Source organism: Copadichromis virginalis, linkage group LG8, assembly GCF_057382275.1.
Source record: "Copadichromis virginalis isolate Kocher_CV1m ecotype Utaka linkage group LG8, C_Virginalis_male_GT1.1, whole genome shotgun sequence".
NCBI classification, from domain to species: domain Eukaryota; kingdom Metazoa; phylum Chordata; class Actinopteri; order Cichliformes; family Cichlidae; genus Copadichromis; species Copadichromis virginalis.
Window position 1 is genome coordinate 20,757,985 of NC_140625.1, and position 26,540 is coordinate 20,784,524.

General features: G+C 37.7%; 1 protein-coding gene across 2 annotated transcripts; it reads left to right on the plus strand.

Annotated features, from left to right (window-relative positions):
• The first annotated feature begins 1,280 nt into the window (after positions 1 to 1,280).
• On the plus strand, positions 1,281 to 25,870 carry polr3a (polymerase (RNA) III (DNA directed) polypeptide A). 2 transcript variants are annotated; one of them, XM_085466458.1, is made up of 32 exons: positions 1,281 to 1,497; positions 2,303 to 2,438; positions 3,008 to 3,145; positions 3,437 to 3,608; positions 3,711 to 3,865; positions 4,119 to 4,358; positions 4,511 to 4,673; positions 4,841 to 4,977; positions 5,079 to 5,182; positions 5,749 to 5,890; positions 6,426 to 6,566; positions 6,689 to 6,758; positions 6,999 to 7,126; positions 7,204 to 7,342; positions 7,798 to 7,962; positions 8,138 to 8,310; positions 10,659 to 10,770; positions 11,998 to 12,116; positions 12,541 to 12,678; positions 13,227 to 13,397; positions 16,923 to 17,036; positions 18,826 to 18,861; positions 19,181 to 19,267; positions 19,351 to 19,433; positions 20,226 to 20,396; positions 20,823 to 20,916; positions 21,086 to 21,178; positions 21,826 to 21,990; positions 22,938 to 23,102; positions 24,659 to 24,790; positions 24,882 to 25,014; positions 25,099 to 25,870. In XM_085466458.1, exons 1-32 carry the CDS (start codon positions 1,454 to 1,456, stop codon positions 25,245 to 25,247), a joined length of 4,209 nt encoding a protein of 1,402 aa, XP_085322584.1. In that variant the 5' UTR covers positions 1,281 to 1,453; the 3' UTR covers positions 25,248 to 25,870. The 2 variants fall into 2 exon arrangements, with proteins under 2 accessions (XP_085322584.1, XP_085322585.1); XM_085466459.1 differs by lacking the exon at positions 18,826 to 18,861.
• The last annotated feature ends 670 nt before the right edge of the window (positions 25,871 to 26,540 follow it).

Genomic DNA, 26,540 nt, shown 5'->3' on the forward strand with positions numbered 1-26,540 from the left:
TCACAAAAGGCAGATTGAAAAAGGGCAGACCTTGTTAAACACTGTGTTAGAGTTTCAATTAGAGGCCTTCTTAGATTCACATGTCAGCAGAATTAGAAAATTGCAAATCAGATTCAGTTGGGCAATTTTCGCTGTCAGTGGTTATAAGCTGACAGAACAATTAATCAACACAAGCATGTTGTGGGAGGAAATTTTCATCAGGAAGTCATCAGTCGCCATCAGTGCCTCAATGCCAACGCATCAAAGCACACAGGTACAACAGCAGGTTTGTTTAGCCCGAGCTGCCTCCCTCACACTGTTTCCAGCGGCTGGAAAAGCATTTGGTGCCATCTAGAGGCTGAATTGTTAAACATACATTATATGAAATAAGAGCATAGATCGATGCATTTTCACTGAGGAAATATTTGAGAAAAATTGTCATGGAAATCCATCCATATATATAAATATGTGTGTGTGTGTGTGTGTGTGTGTGTGTGTTGAATTGATGGATTTATATGAGAATCCCTATGTTGTTATATTTAAAAAGATTTAAGAGTACATTAATTTTCTGAACAGTCATCTGGAGTCCATTAATATACTTCTCTTCATTTATTTTTATTTCCCTTTCATCATATAAGCAACCATTCAAAAAGTCATAGTTCTAATTTAAGAAGAGGTTTATTTTTTAAAGAAATAGTGTTTTTTAATTTAATTTAATTACTTTTTTGAAGATGAGCTAAATTCACCACAAATCCCCCTGGAAGTAGTACTCCTGTTAGCCGCTAGGTGTCAGCATACAGGTTATACTAGCTGTATCCGTACTTCCGTGACTTCTCTTTCCGCCTGTTGTTGGGTGTATGCTTACGATGCCTTCAATGGCTTTTATATACTCAGATTATTATTATTATTATTATTATTATTATTATTATTTTTAATAAATAGGCAATTAAAAACAAGCTTTGTAGGACTAGGCTGAGAAGACAATCGAGTGTAAATTTTAATAACAAAAACCCACAATATGAATATTATAAAATTAGCCTTTGTTAATTAAAATTAACTCAGCATATGATCGCCACATTTCTTTAAGAAGGAGATACTATGCGTATTTTTATGTCTATATTCTAAGAAGCTTAGAAAGAAAAAGTGGATTTTTATGTCTATATATTCAAATAATTAAATATATCCAGTATTATTCGGTGAAAGCATCTTTTTGTAAGTTTCCTATAGTTTTGTTTTTTAAATCTGTAAGGGCTGAAACAATCAGAGTACGTGTTGTTAAATTTCAAATAGACCCTGAAGGCAGCACTGCACGGTGGCTCCCATGCATGCTATCAACACATTGCATGCTGCTGACTGCTAGCATATTCACAACATGACAATATGCTGGCTATTTCTGTAGCTTAGCATCCTGCAATGAGGACAACATAACAATTTACTTTCGTGTAATATTATTAATGTAGTAGAAGCAGCCAAAATGGTGAAGGAGCAGTTCAGAGAGACAGATGTGGCCAAAAAAATGTGAGTATGACCGAGAGAGGACTCCTGTTAGCCTGGTTAGCTCGCCGGTTATCCACACAAGTTGTTTAGGTAGTTAATATAAGAATAGTTCTGAATTGCCGGATAATTTAGTCGTACTTACATAACGTAATTGTGGAATAGAGTTGAAAGCCTCTATGGACGCATTTAAAAAGTGTGATTAATGAGTAAATAAGCTTCATTGAATCTGCATATTGGCAACTAAGTGTCACGTAAACGCTAGTGTCACCCTGTAAGCATGCGTCACCCAATAGTTCAGTAAGTTCAAGATGGGATTTTATAGGTTTTCTTGTAAGCTTTGCCTGTGATATGCTAGAAAAAGTGGTTCCAACAACAATACAGCTGTGATCAGGACACGAACGAGCCAAATACTTTAAGGAGAAAAGTTTGATTCGAATGACAAGAGGTGTGTTTGGATAAGGACAGGTGAGGCTTTCAAACCTACGAACATGGTACCAGCTGTCAAGCATAATAATGGCAGCATCATGTTCTAGAACTTTTTGCTACTAGTTTCATCCACTTTTTGACAATGTACAAAATGGATGGAGTAATAAAGGAGGAGGCCTACATTTAAATCCATTAAATATGCGTCCTGTATAATCATTATGAGAACAGTTCAAAGAAATCATTTAAAGTTCAAGATTACTATGACTATGACATTGGTTATAAACTTCTGACCAAAGCTGGACCAGAGCTCAAGGAGTCCTGCTTATGTTTTCTCTTGTTACCAACTGAGGTATTAAACTCTTTAATTTGTTTTTGCTTTATTTTATGTCATTGTTTACAGAAGCCACATCTGCTTCGGCATGAAATCTGCCGAGCAGATGCGGCAGCAGGCCCACATCCAGGTGGTCAGTAAAAATCTCTACAGCCAGGACACCAAACACACTCCACTGGCCTATGGAGTGTTGGACCACCGTATGGTATGACATGGAAGACTTTTTACTTCTGTTTGCAATGACTCAAGAAAACACCTGAGAAATGCATAAATACAGAAATACAGGGCATAAGATCTAGTTAGAAGATATACTTTTTTAAATATACATTTTGAGATTTAGGCTCAAGGCTTAATGGAAGCTGTGGTATAAAGGCATGCATATGAGAGAGACATTTTCTTTGTGTACACGTGTGTATACACTTGTATTTATATAGTTTGCCTCTACTTTTCTAAAATTAAATAAAGGAAAGTTACTTTATGAATAAATAAGAACATAATGGTATTGTTTTAAGAGCTTTCACTCTTTATTATGACATATTTAAACATTTAACTTCAAATATTTTAACATTTGTACACTAAAGCTTCTTTTGGCTGCTCCTTTATTCACAGGGGGTTGTCACAGTGGGGAAGTCCACATGCTTGATTTTTACACCACTGAGCTCTTATATGGGTGTTTGGTAGATTTGCATTGGTGCATCAAAAACAGTCTTGAATTACCCATTGAGTTAATCCTCATATTTCAGCCTTATTTCTCCGATCTCGTGCTTTCTGCAGGGCACCAGTGAGAAAGACAGACCGTGCCTGACATGTGGGAAGAATCTGGCTGATTGTTTAGGACATTATGGCTACCTGGATCTTGAGCTGCCCTGTTTTCATGTTGGTTATTTCAAAGCCACAATAGGAATCTTACAGGTAAATCCAGTGTTTTCTTGTTGTAGTGACTAAAATATCTTACAAACCTTTCATTGTTCCAAGAGTACATGTTTAAGGAATGGCAAGGCACATTTTAAAATAGTATTTCTCCTTTAGGTGTCACTAGAGTGCCATAAATAGGCGAGAAATAAAGAGATTCTTTATTTCTTGAGTTATCATTTGTTGTATTGCCAAATGTTAAAGGTGAAATGATATGCAAGGCATTTCATAATTTTAGACTTGTGAGAAACGATAATTCAGTCCCCTCTTTCTGATGGGTTGTGTATCCAGATGATTTGTAAGACATGTTCAAGGATAATGCTGACGAAAGAAGAGAAGCTGCAGTTCATGGATTACTTGAAACGGCCTAACCTGGCCTACCTCCAGAAACGTGGGCTGAAGAAGAAAATCTCTGATAAATGCCGCAAAAGGACAGTCTGTCTAAATTGTTCTGCTTTCAATGGTGAGAAGAGACCTTTCCATTTCATAACTGGTTCTTTTTAAAAGCCACCCTGACTTGATTGCTAAATCAATGTGTGTGTGTGTGTGTGTGTTTACTCTTTAGGACCAGTCAAAAAGTGTGGCCTACTTAAGATCATCCATGAGAAGTATAAGACGACCAAGAAAGTGGTGGATGCTTTTGTGTCAGATTTCTTGCAGTCCTTTGATATTGCCATTGAACACAACAAACTGGTTGAGCCACTACTGACCAGAGCACAGGTGAAGTTTTTTTACTACTAATTTCGTCATATGGCAACACATGGGTCTTATTTTAAAAAAGGACCAAAAAGTAGACCTAATATATCGACATGGCTGTGGCTTACAGTCACTGTATGGTTTATGGATAATTTAGAAAAATATTAAAAGCAATTATTTTAGATGTAAGGGATTTTTAAAATTTCTTTCTATGTATTTATTTATGTTTTAGAAAAATCGATGTATTCTTTGAACTCATTTCTAATTCCCTTTTCAGGAAAACCTGAATCCTCTGATGGTGCTGAACCTGTTCAGGAGGATTTCTGAAGAGGACATCCCTCTGCTGCTGATGAACCCCGAAGCAGGGAAACCCGCAGACCTTATCATCACCCGTCTCCTTGTGCCTCCTCTTTGCATCCGACCGTCTGTTGTCAGCGACCTCAAGTCTGGCACCAATGAAGACGACCTCACTATGAAGCTAACAGAGATAATCTTCCTTAACGATGTCATTAAAAAGGTATCTTTCAACTGTACAGGTTAACAGCAGGGGCAATTAAGATTCATCTTCAAATCATCAATCCTTTAAAAATAAAAAGTCTGTCTGTAATAGAGTTATCAAATGTATTGTTTAATTGGAGATGTCCCACTTAACAAACTCTTCTCTTGCAGCATCGTATGACAGGAGCAAAAACCCAGATGATCATGGAGGACTGGGACTTCCTCCAGCTGCAGTGTGCCCTTTACATTAATAGTGAACTTTCTGGTATCCCCCTCAATATGGCACCTAAAAAGTGGACTAGGGGCTTTGTGCAGAGGCTCAAGGGAAAGCAAGGTATAGTGTGTAATAAAATTTTGGCTAATTTAGCAACATTTAATTAAATTTTTACTTTTTTTGGCACTTGGCAGATGTTTGCTTTTATGTTGCTTGTACATCACACTGAGAAATGAAGAGTTTAAGTATCTAAATGACTGATTTTGTCTACTCTAATGGCGACTCAGGTCGATTCAGAGGAAACCTCTCTGGCAAAAGAGTGGACTTCTCTGGCAGAACTGTCATTTCTCCAGACCCAAACCTGAGGATTGATGAGGTGGCTGTCCCTGTGCATGTGGCCAAAATCCTGACATACCCAGAGAGGGTAAATCTTCTCCCATGATTAGCAGAAATAACACTAAATACCCATTTTTGATTTTAATCCTTGTGAGTGTAATACTGTATCTGAATTTGGCTTATCTCAAGGTAAACAAAGCCAATCTGGAGCTAATGAGGAAACTGGTCCGTAATGGTCCTGATGTTCACCCTGGAGCCAACTTCATACAGAACAGACACACTCAGATAAAAAGGTGAGGCTTAGGACTTTGTATTTATTTTACACCATACTCTGTTGTATTCTCTCTGCTTTAATATTTAAAATATCCTTTCTTTTTATTAGTCTATACAGCTCAAGTTCATTATTCTATTTATTTTATGTGATGATAATCTTTAGTGGGCACACATGGAATTTAAATGGTTTAAAAGTACCACTTCCCAAATGTTTATACACTGACAAAATGGAAAACCGGTAATAATCTAATTTATGACATCTATGATGTGAGAATGTCTGAAAAAGGAGCAAAGTGTTTCAGTATCGCTGCCTGTGGGCTGTTTAACTAGAAAGAGCAGATCCTGCATGTAAAGTTTCGGCTGACAAGCTGCTTGTCAGAATTCAAGATCTGTATCTTCCAAACTTTGTTATCATATCCTTTGAAGAACTGAGGCATAAATGTAATCTGAGTAGAAAACTTTCATTTAATGACTGCAGCTGAGAGGTTTTCTTGTGAATTGTTGTTGAATTTCCTTTTATTTCCCTTTTTTGTTTAGTTTTTTTAAATTAATTAATCTTTTTTATCTACTGTTTTTTGTTTGTCAGGTTTTTAAAATATGGAAACCGTGAAAAGATTGCCCAGGAACTGAGGATTGGTGATTTGGTGGAAAGGCACCTAATAGATGGAGACATCGTCCTCTTCAATCGACAGCCTTCTCTGCACAAACTCAGCATCATGGCTCACATTGTAAGATGGGTTTTTTTGCCCTAAATACTTGTTAAACTGGTATTGTAACCATAATTTTCACAGCCACACAGAGAATTATTAACGTATTGTTTTTCTAATGAAAATGATAAAGAAAACAAGATTGAAAATGTTTCATACGATTCTTTTGCTGGTGTGCAAACACACACAAAACATCTTAACTAGGTTTTAGGACTCCTCGTGTTTTATCCGCAAAGATCGTAGTTTTGCGTATAGTTTTTTTTGACGTTATTTCTTACTTTTTACTTGCAAAGGTTCTTTTAAACCCAGTGCTAAGTCAAGTCAATGCACGCACATCTAGAAATGTTTAAAGTAGAATACAGTTGCAGTCAAAATAATCTATTTGCACTTTTTAAAATTTAATAATTACCTGTTACACACTGAAAACATGGTTCCTGAACATGGTTCGCATTTTAGCTTTCTCTCTACTTTAAAAAAAATCTTGACTAATGAGAAATATTTTAGTTGGATCCTTTTGAATGACATAGTTTTTGGCACTTTTCAAACTAACACACAGGCCAGGGTCAAACCTCACAGGACATTTCGGTTTAACGAGTGTGTGTGCACGCCATACAACGCTGACTTTGACGGGGACGAAATGAATCTCCATCTACCTCAAACTGAAGAAGCTAAAGCTGAGGCTCTTATCCTCATGGGGGTATGTGTCATTATACTACATGGTGTTTAAACAAACTGCACACAGACAGATGTGGTTTTTGAACACATGAAAAGCTGTCTACAGGAAACTGCAGTTAGACAACTCATTATCTTTTCTTTCAGACCAAAGCTAATCTTGTCACTCCAAGAAATGGCGAACCCCTGATTGCTGCTATTCAGGACTTCCTGACAGGTCAGTGCAGTGATGTGTGGTAGCCAACTGTAGATGTTTTTGTATGATACGAGTGTCCCGGTTCTCAAAAGCATCATACATAGATGTATAATGTATGGAAATATTAAGAAAATAGTTAAAAAATCGGGAGGTATTTAAAAAAAATCCATTCTCTACCAGATGGGTGTGCAGCTTTGCAATATTTGAAAGGCACCTGTTTTTTAATTTCCCGTGAATTAACAATGTGTTTGTACTGCCTAGGTGCTTACCTCTTGACGCTGAAGGACACCTTCTTTGACAGATCAAAAGCCTGCCAAATAGTAGCGTCAATCCTTGTGGGTAAAGATGAAAGAGTTAGGATCTCTCTCCCTCACCCGGCCATAATAAAGGTACTCCACACTGCTGAGCTGGTTACATAAGTCTATATTTGTGACCCAGCACTAATAATCTATTCTGTGTCTGTCAGCCCATGGCTCTGTGGACAGGAAAGCAAATCTTCAGCCTAATCCTGAAGCCAAGTAAGGAATGTCCAGTCAATGCCAACCTACGCACCAAGGGCAAACAGTACTGCGGCAAGGGAGAGGACCTTTGTCACAATGATTCGTGTGAGTTTCTTAAGTAAAGACGTCCACCTAATGAAACCAAGTGTAAAGCTTTTGTTTGACTACATCTCACATTACAAACACGTCTTTATAGCGATGAAGTTTCAGGAGGAGGCTTTAAAGTTAGATTGTGATTGAAATTAAATACATTTAATGGATTACATTTGTTTGTCAGCAACTACCTAGAAACGTTTAATGAAGCCTGTATGAGCAGTAACATATGAGCAAAAAATAAGATTGAGTAACTGCCCGTCGCTAGGAGAGTTCATCAAATTTTAGTGTGATTCCAGAAAATGTAGCAAAAACAAGTTCCTGAAATTCCTTTGAGGTTTGAGAATGTCCTGTCAGATAGGTGTCAGGTGTCTCGAGGCGAACAGGGTGCGATGTTTTATTCACCTGGTGTTTCTATTCTGGATTTAATAGCATCGCTGTTTGTCCTATTCTTGTCATATCCCCAGTTGTGGTGATTCACAACAGTGAGCTGATGTGTGGTAGCATGGATAAGAGCACCTTGGGATCTGGCTCGAAGAATAACATTTTCTACATCCTGCTGAGGGACTGGGGACAGCTGGAGGCTGCCAACGCCATGTCTCGCTTGGCAAGACTTGCTCCTGTGTATCTCTGTAGGTGGTCTACAAGGAATTTATTACTTATTTCTTAGGTCTGATATATGCCAAGATATCTTCTAGTGTCTTGGTTTATATTAGAAAATTCAAAACCCTTTAAGAACAATAAACGATTACACAGAAGGGTTAGCCTGAAGTAATGCAGAATTATTTTTTTAACCTCAACTTTCAGCAAACAGGGGTTTCTCTATTGGAATCGGGGATGTTACACCAGGCCAGGGTCTGCTGAAGGCTAAGCAGGACCTGTTGGATGATGGCTACAAGAAGTGTGACGAATACATCGAAGCTTTGGACACGGGCAAGTTGCAGCAGCAGCCAGGCTGCACAGCAGAAGAAACCCTGGAGGTAGGCATGGACAATCTGCATCATTGCTGAAACATTTCATCACCGCACGAGACGAAAGCTTTTTCATTTAATTGATACCTTCCCACTACTTCTTGAACACCACACCAGTTGTGAGTCATTCAGTTCTATTCAATCCAGGTTTATTTACATAGTGTCGAATTACAACAACAGCTGGCTCAAGGCACTTTATATGGCAAGGTAAAGAGTTAGGAGGTAAAGAAACATAAGAGCTAAGGGAGATGGGACAAAACAAACATTTTGTCACATGCTGCAGTGGTGTGTAAACACCTGGGGAGTGAAAAGAGTTCAGTGAAGAAGAAATGCTCGGCAGCAGCAGTTTGGGCTGATAGCAGTGTAATCGACAGATGGTTCAGGTTCACCTGATCCAGCTTTAAGTATAAGCTTTATCAAAAAAGAAAAGTTTTGAGTCCTAATCTTAAAAGTAGAGAGGGTGTGTGTCTCCTGAACCTAGAGATTTATCCACAGCAGAAGGGTCTGCCTGCCACTCTGCTTTTAGAAACTCTAGGAGCCACCAGTAAGCCTGCAGTCTGAGAATGAAGACTTCTGTTAGCATAATAATAAGTCTTTAACTCCATCTTCCAAAAGCGAGCATGTGCTGTTGGAAGTAGACCTGTTGTAGAAGAACAGAAGAATTAATCAAGTGTTACAGCTGTGGTTTGGTCAGTATTTGTGTGAACGGTAGGCTCAGTTTCATGTTCTTAGCTGACATGAGTGGCACCTGGTGTTGTCCCCTGCAGCTATAGTCAATCTGGTTCAAGGTTTGTGCATTCAGAGATGCTGTTCTGCCTTCATTGGTTGTAATGTAAAGTTTATTTTGCCTTCCTATTAGCTTGAAGCAGCCTGGCCATCCTCTGTCCTGATAGAGTCATTTTCAGCTAGAGAACTGGAGCTCACTGGATGTTTTAAATTGCTTTTCTTCTCCATTCTGATGCAGCTTCAGCAGATCATCTTGACCATTTCTACATGCCTAAATGCATCACGTTCCTGCCATATGATTGGCTAATTAGACATTTACATTAATGAGAAGATGGACAGATGTAACTAACAAAGTGGTCTGTGGGTGTGCAAAGAAAAGAAGCAAATTGTTCGATTCATTTATGTTATGGGTTTACATTGCAGGTAATAGACCAAAGAGGATGGCAATCATTACCTCAGTAGTAAAGGCCCAGATGCACACAGAAAAATTAGTCTTCTCTCATTCCACTGATGGATAATAGATAGAAAGTAGGTTTGGTGACAAAGATGCTATTTTCAGTGCAATTCATGTTGCCAAGGAACAAAGAGTATTAAAGTTTTTCTTCCGCACTGGCAAATTAACAGAGTGACATGGCGAACAAGCAGTCTGGCTCTCAATCCAGCTGATGTGGAAACTACCAAAAAAAAAAAGAAAATGAGTCCATGACAAGGCTCCATCCTGCAAACCTTGAACTGACTGCTTGTGTTCGAGAAAGTTGGAATCAGTTTAAGGCCTTAACTCAAACGGTTAAGGTCATTATAAAAGCCCAGGGAGGAGCAACAAAGTACCTGATCTGATGTCTTTTGTTTTTTTATGAATCCCTATTCCTTTTTTCTTCCTCTGCTTGATTGGAAATTAACACACCATTAATTGATATATCTAAATTATAAGTTTTTTGAGGTTATTAAACCAATGTCATTTTTTGTCATATCTGTTATTTATTAGCTAAAAACCTGAGAAGAAAGCTGAATGAACATCATCCAGATGTGGTGATTTCATTATTTTCTCGCATGTTATTAATTATAAGCGCTGCCAGTAAAACCCAAAACTTTTCTTCAGTTTCTCAACAAATTGACTTTTTACGATCTAATTTCTGTATCTCTTGTCTTTCCAATATTTCCTGTTTGTCTGCACCTTTTGTTCAATAAAAGGCACAAATACTTCCAAAATTGTTCAAGCTCTGAAATCGACTTGACGGTAGGCTGCACATTGGCAACAACTGACCTTAAATAAGATCTTCACTGACCGATAGTCGTCATATCGCAGAGGGGCCATTTCCAACGATGATCCGTCCAATCATCGGGGTTTTCATAGGCTGAGAAAGAGCAATGTGTTTGGGCTGGGCTAGTTTTTGGAGAGTACAGCACGAAATCATCCAGTTTGTCTGTGGAAGCTTAAAAAGTAATGTTGAATGCTGTGATTTGTTCTGTTCATATTTATAGGCTCAGAAAGTTTCACAAGATTTTATTTAAGGTATTGAAGAAAAGGAAGTGTGATATTAAATTTTTATTTTGTGTATAAGAGAAGACCAAAAAAGGATAGATGTTGGTGTGCCATCTTTCAAGATCATTTTGTGTGTGTTTGTTAAAAGGCTCTCATCTTGAAAGAGCTGTCTGTCATCAGAGACCGAGCTGGTAGTGCCTGTCTAAGGGAGCTGGACAAGAGCAACAGCCCTCTAATTATGGCTCTCTGCGGGTCCAAAGGTAAGCTAACTGGAAAGCAAACAAAACAAATCGTAAAATCTTCATATAAATGGTCGATGAAGGTGTTGCCGTGTCTACGTGCAGCTGGAAAAAAATATTTTGAAGAGCTCTGAGACACAAAGTGGCTTCTTCTTGTTGTCAATACAATATTTACATGGATGGATGTTTTTTTTAGCTCTTTGTAATGGTAAATAGTGAAGGACTTGACAGAAAAACTGTAAGACAGGAACCAAAAGAGCCTGGTTACATAATCAGATAATACCACAACAGTCACATTTTTGTCAGGCTTATTAGCACTAACAGACTTACAACGACACTCAAGGACTCAAAGGACAAAAAGCTATTATAGAAGTTATACAGTTATGTGTATATTATGATTGAAAATTCATAATCATTGCTGCCAGAACAAGAAAACATAATCTTAACTCAAAGGCAATAAAGAAGTAAAATTTCTTCCATTCATATGCACTCAGAGCCTGATTGTTACTGTCAGAAGACAATTTATGTTAACATACTTATACACCATAAAATCCAGGAATATGCTGGCAGTGTTGTCCGTTAGCTACAACATTCTAGCGAGGATGGCGTTGAAAGGTGGGCAGACACAGGAGTTTTATTAAACGTGTGATATGCTAACAGACACTGCATTTTAAATGACAGTTTTAATTGGCCTCAATGCACAGCCAGAATCTGCGAGTGTTCTCTCTTCACAAATCAGCTACAAGAAATCACAAAGTGAAGCTCGCATTGAGCATAAATACAAGGCTCAAGGACACTTTTGTCCACCGCTGGCTCTAGTTGAGTGTTTTGGTTTTTCTTTTCTTACTATATGATTTCAAACAAAGTCCAATATATTGGGTATTGCAGACACAGCCATGGAAATAATGACACACTGTCTTCAAATAAAGTGTGTTACAGCCCTGTCACAGCACAGTTACAGCCCTAATCTTTAATGTTTGAACTAACTTTAGAAGCATTAGTTACATTTAACATTTTATAACACTGTTCATGAACTAGGCCCTGCGTCACCATGTGAACAGGTGGATGTAAGATTGCTATATTTCTTGTTTGCATGACAAAACTCAGTAGGCTTGATAAGCTGTTAATAAAGAGACCGTTAAACTACAGTGTTTCTAGTTGATAGATTTTTCAGGGCTTGCCAACCTGTTAAGTGCTAAATTGTTTAGTGTGTCTCACTTTTTCATCTGTCCCTGCTGTGTAACGCAGGATCCTTCATTAATATATCTCAGATGATTGCCTGTGTGGGCCAGCAGGCCATAAGCGGCTCTCGGGTACCTAATGGGTTTGAGAATCGCTCCCTGCCTCACTTTGAAAAACACTCAAAAGTAAGACCTTATTTATTTGTTGTAATTGTGTTACTATGTATTCCTTAAGTGCCATTCATGTTGTAGTTCTGGATCTGTTTTTTGTGATTTATTAATCAGTTAATTGTTGAGGCTTGTTCTTGTAACTGGAGATTATACGCTACAAACTTTGGTGTTTGACTGTAGACCTGATGTGTTGCATCCAAGGCTCTGACGCACTTTGATTATTTCGTAGTATTATTTCATTGTGCTACCCCTGCATCCAATACTCCAAAAGCTTTCATCAATTCCAATGTAGCTTTCATCAATTTCATCAATGACTAAACATCATTATGTTTAGTCTCTTTGCTTCTTTTTTTTTCTGAGAAAATAACAGTGCAACTGGATAACAGTTTCTTAGAGTACTCAAAGCTCTATTAATAGCTCACTGATGATTTCTCTACAGCTGCCTGCTGCTAAAGGGTTTGTGGCCGACAGCTTCTATTCCGGTTTGACACCCACAGAGTTCTTCTTCCACACCATGGCTGGTCGAGAGGGTCTGGTGGACACTGCGGTGAAAACTGCAGAGACTGGGTACATGCAGGTAAAGCTTTTTGGACCCATTTCTTTTGAGCCTTTTCACACAGTTCACTTCTGACGACTACTGCTGACACTGAGTCGCTGCAGGTCTTTACTTTGTCCCCAGGATGCTAGCATTTTTTTTTGCATGTTATATTTTAAGTTTTTATTGATTCCCCCCCCCCCCCCAGCAAATTTTCTATTGCACAAAGTAATATTGCCTGTTTCAGTGTTTTATTTATTAATCCATGAGATCATATAAAATTGTGAAAAAAGGAAAAATGTCATCCCACATTCTCCTTGCAGTACGTCGTGTTAAAAAAGCCTCATTCCCATAATTTAATTTATTTTTTAAATCAGTCTAACTTTGCACATTAAATATTAAGATTTCATAGTATGTAATATTATTATATAATCATATCTGGAGCACTTTCATCATAGCTAATTAGGGTTTCTTATTCATTTACGCGGACTGTGGTTACACACTCATAGTGCAGTGCTGATGCAATTTGCAGTTCCATCGCATGTGTCAGTGTCATTATTATTTTGTGTCGTTTCTCTGTATTTTAATAGAGACGTCTGGTGAAGTCTCTGGAGGATTTGTGCTCACAGTATGACCTCACAGTACGCAGTTCAACAGGCGACATCATCCAGTTCATTTATGGTGGTGATGGCCTGGACCCCGCTGCAATGGAGGGGAAGGATGAGCCACTGGAGTTTAAGAGAGTCCTGGACAACATTCGGGTGAGTTAATCAGAAATCGACAGCTTGACAAGCAGTCAATTTCTGTGCACTAAATATGTGCGAACCAGAGTAAAAGTTAATTTCTTCAGCCTTAAAATAACCCTTATTCTTTGTAGGGCTGCTCAATTAATCGAATTTTAATCACGATTACGATCTGGGCTTTCAACAATCATTAAAAATGACTGAGCCGATTATTAGCCCCTCCCTCATTTATCCGCGACACCTTAAAGGCCGTCTGTGAAAATATTGTCGGGCATAAACCGGCCCGTGGCGCAAAAAAGGTTGGAGACCGCTGATTAAGAGGACCCGAGGGAAGCTCGGAAAGCTAAGCAGAAGTTATTTGGAGAGTGACTGCCGTTGGTTGAAAAGAGAGGTAAAAAAAAAAAAACTTCAGTGGTGTTGCACACCATTTTATATTATTTTTTTAAAGTCATTGTTAACCCTTTAAAGCCGGTCAGAGCAGCACGCTCCGTTTTGCGTAACTATTGTTAAATCCCTGTAGAACCTGAACCGTGTAAGCTAGCGCAATAATTTGTTTTGCATATGAAACCGGAGGAGTTGTACTTACATCTGATGCCATCAGCTTGTCCTCGGTCACGGTTTCGTTCCACATATAGCTTTGCAAAAACTGCATAAAAAGCGCTTGCATGAACAAAAACATAATATTCCAGAAACACGCTTTGCCGATCCATCAGCTGGTCGTAACACTTCCCACAGTGAAATGATGCACCTGCTGTTTTCTTTGCAAATTTGCATCATAGGATTGTTTTTTGTTTTTTCCTGCAGTATATAAAAATTGCTGTATCTCCAAAATAAAACTATGAAGACACTCAAAATAAATTTCCTGTTGTTGTAAACTATTTTTTGCAACTTTATTGTTTTTAAAGTTTTGAGGGATAAGCCTCTTAAATTTCTCCAAGTAGAAATATATGTAAACAAAACAAAAGCGATTTTCAATTATTTTTGTAGTTTATTGCACTTTTTTGCAATTTATGTAATTACTATGGACTTAATGCATACATATTATTAAAATATGGGCTATAACAGTTGTATTGATGTATAGCAACTTGAAATGCTCCCACAAATGGCACTACAGCATGTAAAAAAAATAATATAAGCTCTGGTGGACTTGGTTCTATAGTAGGTCTTAAAGGGTTAAATAAATATCGTCAAATAATCGTGATCTCAATTTCAGTGAAAATAATCGTGATTATCATTTTTGCCATAATCGAGCAGCCCTAATTCTTTGTTTCTGTTGCAGTCACGTTTTAATTGAATATTTGTCGGCCATTTTCATATAGTTGAACTTTCATAAATTGTTTATAGTTATAGTTTGCCTTTTAAAAGATCTCCTTATTTCAGTTGGTTTATTTCAAGGAGTAATTTTAAGATGAAAAAGCCGTGAGAAGCCACTTACTCTGGATAAACAAGAGTCCTTCTCATTTATCTTCCTAGCTGATGGTAAAGCTAAAAAATAAAGTGCAGGAATTAATGGGGTAAAAACGGAGTAAGCATGTACCAGCCTTTAGAATCTCAATTTGATATGTGTTGATGATTTCATGCGTTTATATAAGCAGTGATACGATTTATGTAATGTAACCTTTAATTGTTTTGCCTTGACGCATGCTCATGCCCAGTTAAGGAAATCCCAAAAAGTTGATTCTGTTCATCTTTACATTTCATCCCATGTTCTTTAGATGAGTAACAAAATGTTTCTCCTACCAAAAACGCTACGTCCAGATGAACAGAATCAACTTTTTGGGACCTTATTGTTTTATTGTAGTCAATAATGTAGACATTGTACATTTGACAACTTTCAGCCCCCCCACAGTCATTATTTTAGCTTAAAAGTACATTTTCTAGGGTTGCGTAAAGGACATCATCCATTTAGAATCAGCCTTTTCTATTCATTGTATTCAACTTGATAAAGATTACTTTGACTCTTCAACTGTTTAAACTTTTAAAAACAGTTGCTTGTTCCTTCCTACAGCTGTCAGTGTTAATATCATTGCTTTATTGTAGCAATGACCATGATATTTTAATATTAAAGCAGACATGAAGTTTCTGAAAAATCTAATGTTTCTGCAACTCCTTCTTGGACCCGGTGACTGGTATGATGTGTTACTAATTCCAGAAGGTGGCAGTAATTCACCCACAGGTTACGACAGAAAAACATCTTACTAATTACGAGTTATCTGTTTAAAAAGCCAGGTACTTTGATGTTATAGGCTACTCTACAGACAAAAGTGAAATGCAAACCCAAATACTATGACCGAAAATGTTCATCAAAGTCCTTCAAGTAATGAAAAAACATCTTGCACTGAGATAAAGCGCAAACTATGTAAAGGTAACAGATGGGCTGTGGTCAAATGGCACTAGTCTGATCTCTGCTCTCCAAACCTTGACTGTGCAGGTAATTTGTTACCACCTTGTGGGCAATTGGGTGTTACACAAACTAAAGGCTCAACTGACCACTTGAATTCAGCGGATTAGCTGAGACTCCACCCACTAAACATGGCAACTCCAGGGTACAAGAGCCCAACGTAATGTCGGCCATAGTGTAAACTCTTAGACTTTAAAATGATTCCACAAGGCAGTGGATGTACATTGGCTACGTCCATCTTTAATGTGTACTTTGTCAAATATACACACAAAAAAGCTGTGATTAAAAAAACAAACATAGTTTAATTAAAAAAGGCACATTTTATGGTTTGGAGTACTGGTTTTGTTCAGCAGTACTGAAACTATTTGAATATTAAAATGTTGCTGTTTTCTTTTCCTGCTACTGTAAACAGTCTGCTTTTGAGCTGGAGAGGCAAAAAACAAACAGCTGAATAGTTGAAATTGCAGCCAACTAATTTCTTACTAACATATTTTTCAGAATTTCTGACCTTGTAAGTGTTTAAAATGACTCAAATCAGTTTACTCTGCCCGCTAAACTGCCTTCCACAGAGAATCTTTGAACTGACCTGTAGGATTAACGATTAATTGCTCTATTCACCGTCAGGTCATGTCTCATGTGTACACAATCTGCTGCTTGTCATTGAGGTTAAAAGCGTTGTTGTTTTTCTGAAATCACTCTCTAAGATCCAAATAGAAATCACAAGCTTGCAGCATTAGAGGTTCCATATCTCTTAAACGAGGTCTTTTTAACTAGGATAACCAGCAGAGAACAAATACAGCTTTTTGCCAGTAATGTTTCAAATAATTACGATAATTTAATGAGTTTAATACATTTAATATGAATCTGTTACTGGAAAGGTGTTCTGATTTGATCCGCTCATTGCCAAGGGCTGTGCAGTCTGTAGACAAATTTTTAAAGGATAAATATGAAAAAAATAATTAGAGTGGCTGTCTTTTACATATTATATGCTCAAAGCACTGACCCTTAAACTGGGACAGAAAGTATATAGTACATTTTCTTCATGTTCACTTTGAAGCATTTTCAGCTGCTATTAATATCAACCATCATGAGCTATTTACAGCTGAACTGTGAGTGCTTCTGATCTTCTCTGTTCCTCCCAGGCGGTCTACACGTGTCCAGATGAGCCTGCACTGAGTCAAAACGAGCTGGTCCTCACTGCAGACGCTATCATGAAAAGAGCTGACTTCTTATGCTGTAGAGACAGCTTCTTGGAGGTAAACCCATCACAGTATTTGGTTAACAATGTTTTATAGATTTTTTTTTTTAATTAGGAAATTATGGCATAGCTTATTATGCTTATTATAGCGTAGCTTATTATGAATAGAGTTTCAATTGAAACTGATTCACAGTAAGCTTAGTGGTTATATTAGATGTTAAAATAAGCACGAAAGTAGCTAGGTAGTGTTTTTCTTGGGAATTGTAAATCATGACTACTTACCACTTTTCTGCCATGTAACTGCAGCAGTAACCTCCATCCATCCTTGGCTTTTGCACCACCTGATTTAGTTATTTGGGTAACATATCACTGGCTTGTAGTCTGTGTTTTTCGTCAGGTGATGGAACAAAATTGTTTCCACCTTTAGCGAGAACAGGTTAAGTATTATGCTTAGTTGGAGTTTCTTGAAGAAGCTCCCTTTTTAGGTACCAAGTTATTATCAGAGGCTGACACATAACTGTTATTTGCAGACATGCCTGAGGTTGTGCACTAGGCAAATGGCCTTGCTATAGCACTAATATCGTGATATGACAGTTTTAAATGAATAAACATAAGAATTTATGCTGGTATTATGGTGGATTGATATGATATAGCACAACGCTTAGAGGCCACAATATCAAATACACTGAGATAAAAATTCAAAATAAGCAACAACAAACTGTTTTTTATTTAGGGTATGAGAGGCTAAGAGTATGTTTTTATTTATTTATTTTTGTTTTGTTTGGTCTTTGTTCTTTGTTCTTTTTTTTTTTTTTTTAGTAAAATGTAGCACACATCAGATCTTTGGTTGAAACGGAAGACTGATAATACATGTCCTTTGTAGTCTGTACTTAGAGGAGTCGGACGGTTGGAATAAGTCAGGCGTGCCAAATCATTTAAACTGCTCTGTTCCTCGTTCTGCAGCCAGATGTAACCCTATAAGACAAAATGAATCAATATGTTGATCAATTATTAAATCATTCACTGTTGGAAGTGAGAGGGAGCCTTAATAATATTCTCCAGAAAAAGCTGAAAAGTAGTTTTTACCAAATGATACCAAACGAGAATGCATAATTACTTTGTTGTGGACTAGCCGAATAATTCATTTAGTGCCTTTGTGAGTAGGGCTGTGCGATATGACCAAAATCTCATATCCCGATATAAGAATTCTATCGTCCGATAACGATATAAATCACAAAAATGTAACATTTTCTGTAAATTCTGTGAATCTCGGGCAGCTCGACTTGCTGGAAGTGTTTCCAGCTGCGCGTCATGTTGCTGGAGTCGAGTGTTTTAACAGATGCATGAAACTACATTATTAGACATAAGTTGTAACGACCGCCGTTTTATTTTTCAGTATTTATTACATGGCGTGCTGCGGGGAAAAGCCTGTTCTAACGTTTGAGTCTAAGGTTTATTTTTTTAGCACCTGGCGGCTCTTTTTTAATTCTCATCCGTAAACAATCTGCTCTTTCAGGTGATTCAGTTTATTTTGAAAAATCTCAACAGGATCTTGAGCTTTATAGTGAAAGGTTTATGCGATGGTGTTACCGTCGTTGTTGCTAACCACAACCCATAAAAACAGGCGCTTGTCCGTCCTAGTGTGGTTATATTAAATATAAGAGAAAGAGAGAACTTTAAGAAATTAATATAGCCACTACAGTGACCATCAAAACGATGAAAAAATATTAATAATAATTTTTAATCAAATACAGAGAGACATGCTGTCATCCAAACCCAAAGCCAGCTGCATGCAGTTAATGGGTTTTCTGATGGTAACAAACATGACTCTTTTCCCTTTTATGAAGGAATTAACTGACACAGGCGCAGAGAAGTACCTGGAGGTACAGTTATCAAGCATGCGGTGAATTTTGAATGGCGTGTCAGTGACAATTGGAAATCATTAATGGAATAATCCTGCTGATGCTGTTGTATAATAAAACAGCGCCTGATGTTGTTCTGTACTGATTTTCCAACATCTGATTGCTCATTTTAAAGTGTTGCTGATGTTTAAAAGAAGACTTGTCAGTGTGTTGTACTGGGTGCTTGAGTTCTCCACTCCTTAACAGTTTGTGATTTCTAACAGCTGCATGACAGCAGCATTTGTTGTTGAGGATATGTTTGAGTTTGGAGGTGGAATTTATTCTCTCCTCTCTACTTTAGGAAATAAAGAAATTCATTAAGAGCATTTCAGAAAGGATCAAGAAGACTAGAGACAAGTACGGCATCAATGACAATGGGACTAGTGAGGTAGGTGTCACGCAAGGCTTAACAAACTTCAGCCTCACAGCATTTGAAAAATAATTGGTATTCTTTCTGTCTTGTATTTACAGCCAAAGGTTCTTTATCAGCTGGATCGTGTAACTCCTACCCAGCTGGAGAAGTTTCTTGAAACCTGCAGAGACAAATACATGAGGTACAAGACTCATATCCAAGTTTGAGGCTTGTTATTTTTGTTTCTCGGCTCCATCTGTCCATCCATCCTTCCATTAGGTAACCACAGAGCCAAAAATGGTTGCTCTTTGGTTTTTAATCATAAAAAAGTCCCTGTTACTACATACGCAGCCCAAAATATAGAGAACAATTGAGAGGAAATTTGTAATCAATTCTGATTGTGCTTCAAAAAGCTTTAAAGTAGTTGAAGCTGGGGAGGAATGAACAACTCATCTATTTTAAGAAAATGAAAAGGCAATGCAACAAACACTTAGAAGTGTACTGAAAGGTTTATTGAAAGTTTGGTAAGGATGTGGAGGTGCCAGAAATATTCACTCAAAACCAAACTATAATGGTTGTACTAGAGAAAAAGTCAGAAGGCTATATGCCATCAGAAACCGTGCAGAGTGACTGGCCATCATTGTTCCTTTGACAGCACTGCGCTAAACTCTGCTGGAGCTTGAAATAGCATGCTGTGTTAACCATGTTTTTTGTGATTTCTGTTTTTAGAGTCAGCCTGGGGTTAAGATTTCGTTTTATTTTTTTAAGTGGTTGACTTTGTTTCCCAAATGATCATTCATCTTTTCTGAGAGCTGCTAAAATGACATTAGTTTAAATGCAACTCCAATTTTACTTGTCAGTTTGATGAAAGCTGATTCAGCTTAGAGACTCTGTCTTGTAAAATATATATATATATATATTATTATTATTATTATTATTATTATTATTATTATTATTATTATTATTTTTTTCTTTTCTTTTCGTTTCTCGATAGAGCTCAGATGGAGCCAGGATCAGCAGTTGGGGCCCTTTGTGCCCAGAGCATTGGAGAGCCGGGTACTCAAATGACACTAAAAACCTTTCACTTTGCCGGTGTTGCATCAATGAATATCACTCTAGGAGTGCCTCGCATCAAAGAAATCATCAACGCCTCCAAGAACATCAGGTATGATATTCAATTATGGAGATGTCTCATTATATTCCCTCTGTCATTTGCGCCAAGGACAAAAAGACAAATATACCTCACAATTCAAAGTTGGCCATGGGCTTTGTCTTGATGTCTTTGTAACATCGCTGAAAATTACTGCTGCAAGATGGAGTAAGAACGATTTCAAGACCTCCGCCTTCCTGAATGGAAGCAATTCTTCTGTTTGACATTTACTGTCAGACGCCAGTGCTGGATTTTGCAGCTCTAAAGCTGCCCATTCCACTTTTATTGTGAGAATATATTTGATCACTTGCTTCAATCCATGGCTTACACACAGAATTAGAGCAGTTAGCAGAGTAAGCTATGCTTGCCCATGGTGTTTTGTGTCACAGTAGTGAATACATCCCTAATTTGTTTTGAATTACCTATTGAAAATCCACTCAGCACTCCTATAATCACGGCTCATTTGGATGTGGAAGATGATGCTGACTTTGCCAGGCTGGTGAAGGGGAGAATTGAGAAGACTCTTCTAGGAGAGGTAACCTGAACCAATCAGATTTCCCTCCCTTTTATTTACAAATCAAAGCTTTGAAATCATTACTAAGGGATGTCAATGGTTCAAGTAGAGGTGTTGTTTTAAAAAAAAAAAGAAAAGAACAAGCTGTACAGAGCTGTAATAAGGTAGGTTCTCATTTTGTCCTTTACAGATTTCTGAGTACATAGAAGAGGTTTTCCTTCCAGATGACTGTTTCATCTTGGTGAAGCTGTCACTGGAGAGAATAAGACTGCTGCGACTGGAGGTACCACAGCTTTATTACTTTTACTCCCACTTTGTGTGAACATCTCAGGCACTTCCCCCTCCTTTCACACATCTAAATTAGTTCTGAATTAGTGCACCTGGGATGTTAATCTATAGTTTTAATTGTCATTTTACGTAAGCTGGGATACCGTTGTGCTTGTAAAAGTACGTATGAGGCCTGGGAACTCGGGGATAATGTTAAAACGGACTGTCCAGCGCTGCTTAGACTTCGTTGTGTCCTCATTTCTACTATTTTTAGCTTCTCAATTATATTTGAAGAAGAAATAATGTTCATTTTTATACCTTCAAGGTTGATTTCAGGATGTAATTCATCCTGCATATTTTCAGTACATGTTGGGGTTTTGGTTGAACTGCTTTAGAATAAGGGAAAATCAAAACATATGTTTTTATACTCTCACTTTTTGCTTTATGTGCAGTTACAGATAAGTCTGCATAGCTTAAACCATTGGAACACTGAATTCTTTGTTTTCTCTACCTACTAAAATATGATAACACTGCATTTCTTTAATAGTAGCAGCTACAGCACAGTGCTCTGACTCATGAGTGCCTGCAGGTTAAAGAGAAGTGCGTTTTGTGCGGCGTGGAAAAGAAAACAAGCTGTGCCTTTGATTTCTCGTCTCTTCTCAGGTAAATGCAGAAACGGTGCGTTACTCCATCTGCATGTCTAAACTGCGAGTCAAACCGGCAGACATCGCTGTACACGGGGAGGCGGTGGTGTGCGTGTCTCCTCGAGAGAACAGCAAAAGCTCCATGTACTATGTGCTGCAGTCACTAAAAGCAGAACTTCCCAAGGTGAGAATGTCACGTGTGCAATGGTTGTTTTCTTTTGTGCACACATGCTTTCTGTGTGCAAATTGAATTCAAGGTCAAGGCCGGTCAGGGCTTCTTACCTATGGAAAATTCATGTTTAGAAAGCACAGATGCTGCACTGTGATTTCTGCCGATGTCTGAGAATACTGTATGGATGTGGAGCAGCTGAACTTTTAGTTTAATTGCTCTGTTCAATAAAATATTTAAGAGTGTTTTACAGTGGACCTGTTGTGCTCATTTTCACTGCTTTACTTTTATTCTTTCACTCTGGTTTAAGCACTAAGTCATGCAGCGTTACTCCATTAAAGTATATTTATTGTGTTCTTGGCCTTGGTGGAAACCTTTAGTTCATCCTTTATTTAAGAGCAAAAATCAACTTTATTTTCTCTGCCTTCCTCCTTCCCTTTGAGCTGACTTTCTTATCATTATCTTACCCTTGTAAACAGATGGTCTGAGCAGCAGGTGGGAAAGGCTGCTGTGAAAGTGATAACCATATTAAACCTTTAACATAAAGTGTATCGTATTTCATATCATGTCTTGGGTTTTTGAGGCCCCTACATCATCAGTGTGATTATTTATTAACTCTAACTGTGACCCCCCATTATGTTTTTGAGAAATAAATTGACCCATAAAAACAATATATGCATTTAACTTTATTGTTGATGTTGTTATTGTGTTGTTTTGTTTCTTTGTTTGTTTTTACCTGAAGGCTCAATAAACTCCTCGGTTTAAAAAATATATATATAATTGAATTTTTTGGCCGTTATTATTTTGGTAAAGATTTAATATGTCACTGTGAATGTATGACAGAATATACTTTTCAGTACATGTTCTGAACTGTTTAATGCTTAAAGTGCTCTCAAAGCAGGGATAACATGGAGTCCTGTGTATTTTCTTGTCTTAACTGTTTGCACTTACTCATTTGAAAGGTGGTGGTTCAAGGGATACCGGAGGTTGCCCGAGCTGTCATTCATATTGACGAACAGAGCAGCAAGAGTAAGTACAAACTCCTGGTGGAGGGGGACAACCTGAGAGCGGTTATGGCGACACATGGCGTGAACGGAAGTAGGACCACTTCAAACAATACTTATGAGGTATGAGTCTTTTTTTTCCCCCCAGTGTCAAATGTTTGTACATCATACATTTTTATTGATATAAAAAAAGAAGAATGGGGTGCAGAGGTTTTATGGTGAATTTTCTTTTATGCACACAGGAGGCTCAAAAGTATACATACAGGCTCAAATATATACACAGGCTTGTAAAATGGACCGATTCTTATATAGCGCTTTTCTACTCTCCTGGAGTACTCAAAGCGCTCTATACAACATGCCTCATTCACACCAGCTCATACAAGCACTTCTAAAGTGCAAACTAATGAACATTCACACTCCGATGAACACATCAGGGGGCAACTTGGGGTTAGTATCTTGCCCAAGGGTATTTGTCATGCAGACTGGGAAAGCCAAGGATCGAAGCGCCAACCTTCCAATCAGTAGCTGATCTGCTCTACTATCTGAGCCGATGGCTTTAGCAAATTGCATCTTGACCACAATTTTGGGTGAATATCTGCCCACTCTTGGGAGAATTGGTAGAGTTGATTGAAATTGGTTGGTTTTCTGCACAGACCCTACGTTTAAGCACAGTTTAGAAATTACAGACCCAACCATTATGCCACCAGGGTTAGCTGCCACCTGTCAGCTGTTACAGCACTCTTTGATTTTCTTGTTGTTGGAATGGTTAAATGCTCAGAAATGGGTGTTTGTGTGCCCAATTCCTTTTGTTTTTAAAGTTATTAAAGATGTGTCTTGAACACTTATTTACCCTGGAAAAATAGCAAGTGAAAAAAATTATTAGAAGCCCAAAATTAACAGGCTATTCATTCCCATGATGAGAGTAGGATCACTCTGAAAATCCAAGCTGAAGATTTAAAAAGAAAAAAACTGCACAACTGAAGCATTAACATTTTTGCTGTCATTGATGGGCAAAAACATTTGCACAGTTTTTCATTCACTTTTAATTAAATTGTCATCATATTTGTGTCTAATATTGTCCCTAAGTGTTATCGTTTGGTTAGAAATTAGTAGAAATATGTGTTAGAGGCTCATCAAGTTTTCTTGTTATATGATACAAGTTAAATAAATTAATTAATAAATTAATTAAGATAAGCAAAGCTAGTTTAAAAGTGTTTCAGCCTAGATCAGCTCTCACTACTTTGCATTAATGCTTTTATCTAACAACACAAAGCCTGGTCCATGACACACAGGCTGTGAGACAAAAGGACTCTAAGAGAGCTGGAAGTTGTTGCTGCTGCTACACTGAGTATTCAGCTGTCCTTGTAGGCTGGCAGTTTTTGATATTTCATCACTCAAATGGAGCACTAAGTTTTCTAATGCATCCACTCTTGTGCGTTTAAAATAAATAAATGAATTTCTTGGATGAACCTGTTGGCTCAAAGTGCATGAAGTAACGGACACGTTTTAAAATGTCAACTGTAAAAAAAAAAAAAAGAAAAAAAAAAGAAGGAAAACAATCGCATAAATTATGCCAGCTGAAGGAACTGAGAACACTTTCAATTGGCTGTGGGGAGTCTGCATCAGGGCTTTTTAAAATGTGTTTGTTTTTTAAACAAGCTTTTCTGTGCACTTGATAGGTCGAGAAGACCTTGGGCATTGAGGCTGCTAGATCCACAATCATAAACGAGATTCAGTACACCATGGTGAACCACGGAATGAGCATTGACCGACGTCACGTCATGCTTCTTGCAGATCTCATGTCCTATAAGGTAAGAACCGCTGATCTACATACATTACATGAATTAATATCCTTTCATCTCCTTGTAGGGGAACTAATGTAACCATCTTCTATCCTTTAAGGGTGAGATCCTGGGAATCACCAGGTTTGGTTTAGCAAAAATGAAGGAGAGTGTCCTCATGCTGGCTTCTTTTGAGAAGACAGCCGATCATCTCTTTGATGCTGCCTATTTTGGACAGAAGGACTCAGTTTGTGGTAAGCTGCTGTTTCATCTGCATAATGAAATTGATCTTCGTGACTTGACTGGCCTGTTAACATCCCCCTGTGTTCCTGTTTCAGGTGTGTCTGAGTGTATCATCATGGGGATTCCAATGAATATTGGAACAGGACTATTTAAACTGCTTCACAAGGCTGACAGAGATCCCTCTCCAGTCAAAAGGCCTCTCCTCTTTGACAATCCAGACTTCCATTTATCTTTGATCACATAGCATCAAAGGACAAAACAGCAGGGATATTTAAAGGTTTTTTTTTCATAGCTGACAAATATTATCTTCAACTAGTACAGAAGTGCCTGCCAATGTGTCACATCATTTTCTGTTTGGGGATTTAACAGAAAATGGGATTGTGTATTTTTGTTGGTTGATAAACTGTGAGAAGACTGAATTTCATTTTAAAAGGCTAGCAGCGCTCCAGGTAGAATTACTTATTTAAGTTAAATTTTGGGTAACAGCAAAAAAAGCAAAAATGTAAACACTTTAAGGTCATAATCTTGTGTTCCTGCACTGATCACACTGTGAAAAACATTGTTATAAACAGGTGTCTCGCTAACATGAGAAAGATTACCTCTTAATTATGAAACAGAATGGATTTCTTCTGTGCTGGTACTTAGTTTTGCATAATATATGAACTGCTTGCATCTTAGCGTTGCAGCTTCTCCCACATCGCAAAGCTCATATTTGGTTGTTTGACATTTTTATTGGGTTTATTTTTTCTTCAACATTCAGTTCAAGAGAAGTTCAGTTTCAGTTCAGAAGTTGATCTTTTTACATCTTGTAAGAAACCTGTTCTTATAATAATGTAAATAATGTAATAAATAAATTACTCAAAGCCATGTTCTTTGGTATTTACAGTGATTTCTACAGCAGTGTTTTAGGGTCATACCATCCAATTTAGTGTGCTATTTTTTTATTTTATTTGAGTAGCCTCAATTTACAACTGTGTCTTTTTAGAGTCCTTATTAGTGTTTTTTTTTTCATTGTGTCTAGTGCAGAGTCCAGCCATCCAGTGGAAGGATTATATATGAGGAGAGGTAAAAAGAAGTTCCACTTTGCACCATTCACACTTAAAGCTATAGCCCACTGAGACTCACCAGATAACCTAACGCATACGGTCACCTGCTGAACAAGTGAGCTAAATTGGCACCTTCTTATTAGTTTACCTTTAACTGATTAATTCACTCAAGCTGCTCTGATGGCAGCTGTAGCTTGGCTGATCCCCAGTTTCTTTCATTTGAATGTCTGTTACTTGAAGTAGCTGCAAATAAGCACTCATATGACTGTATAGCCTAAAAGCTCATGGTTAAAAAGCGCTTTTAAATGGCCTCCTTATATTTCTAAATTAAGAATTTGAGTGCAGTTGCATTCGCTGAAACTAATGTGTAATGGCTAATGAGTTATCTTTGTGCTTTTCCCCATGTAGTTAAATTTGTTTTTCAAGGAAAAGCCTTGAATTTTACTCATGTTGTTGGTAGAAAGAGGTTTGACATCAAATATAGAGATGAT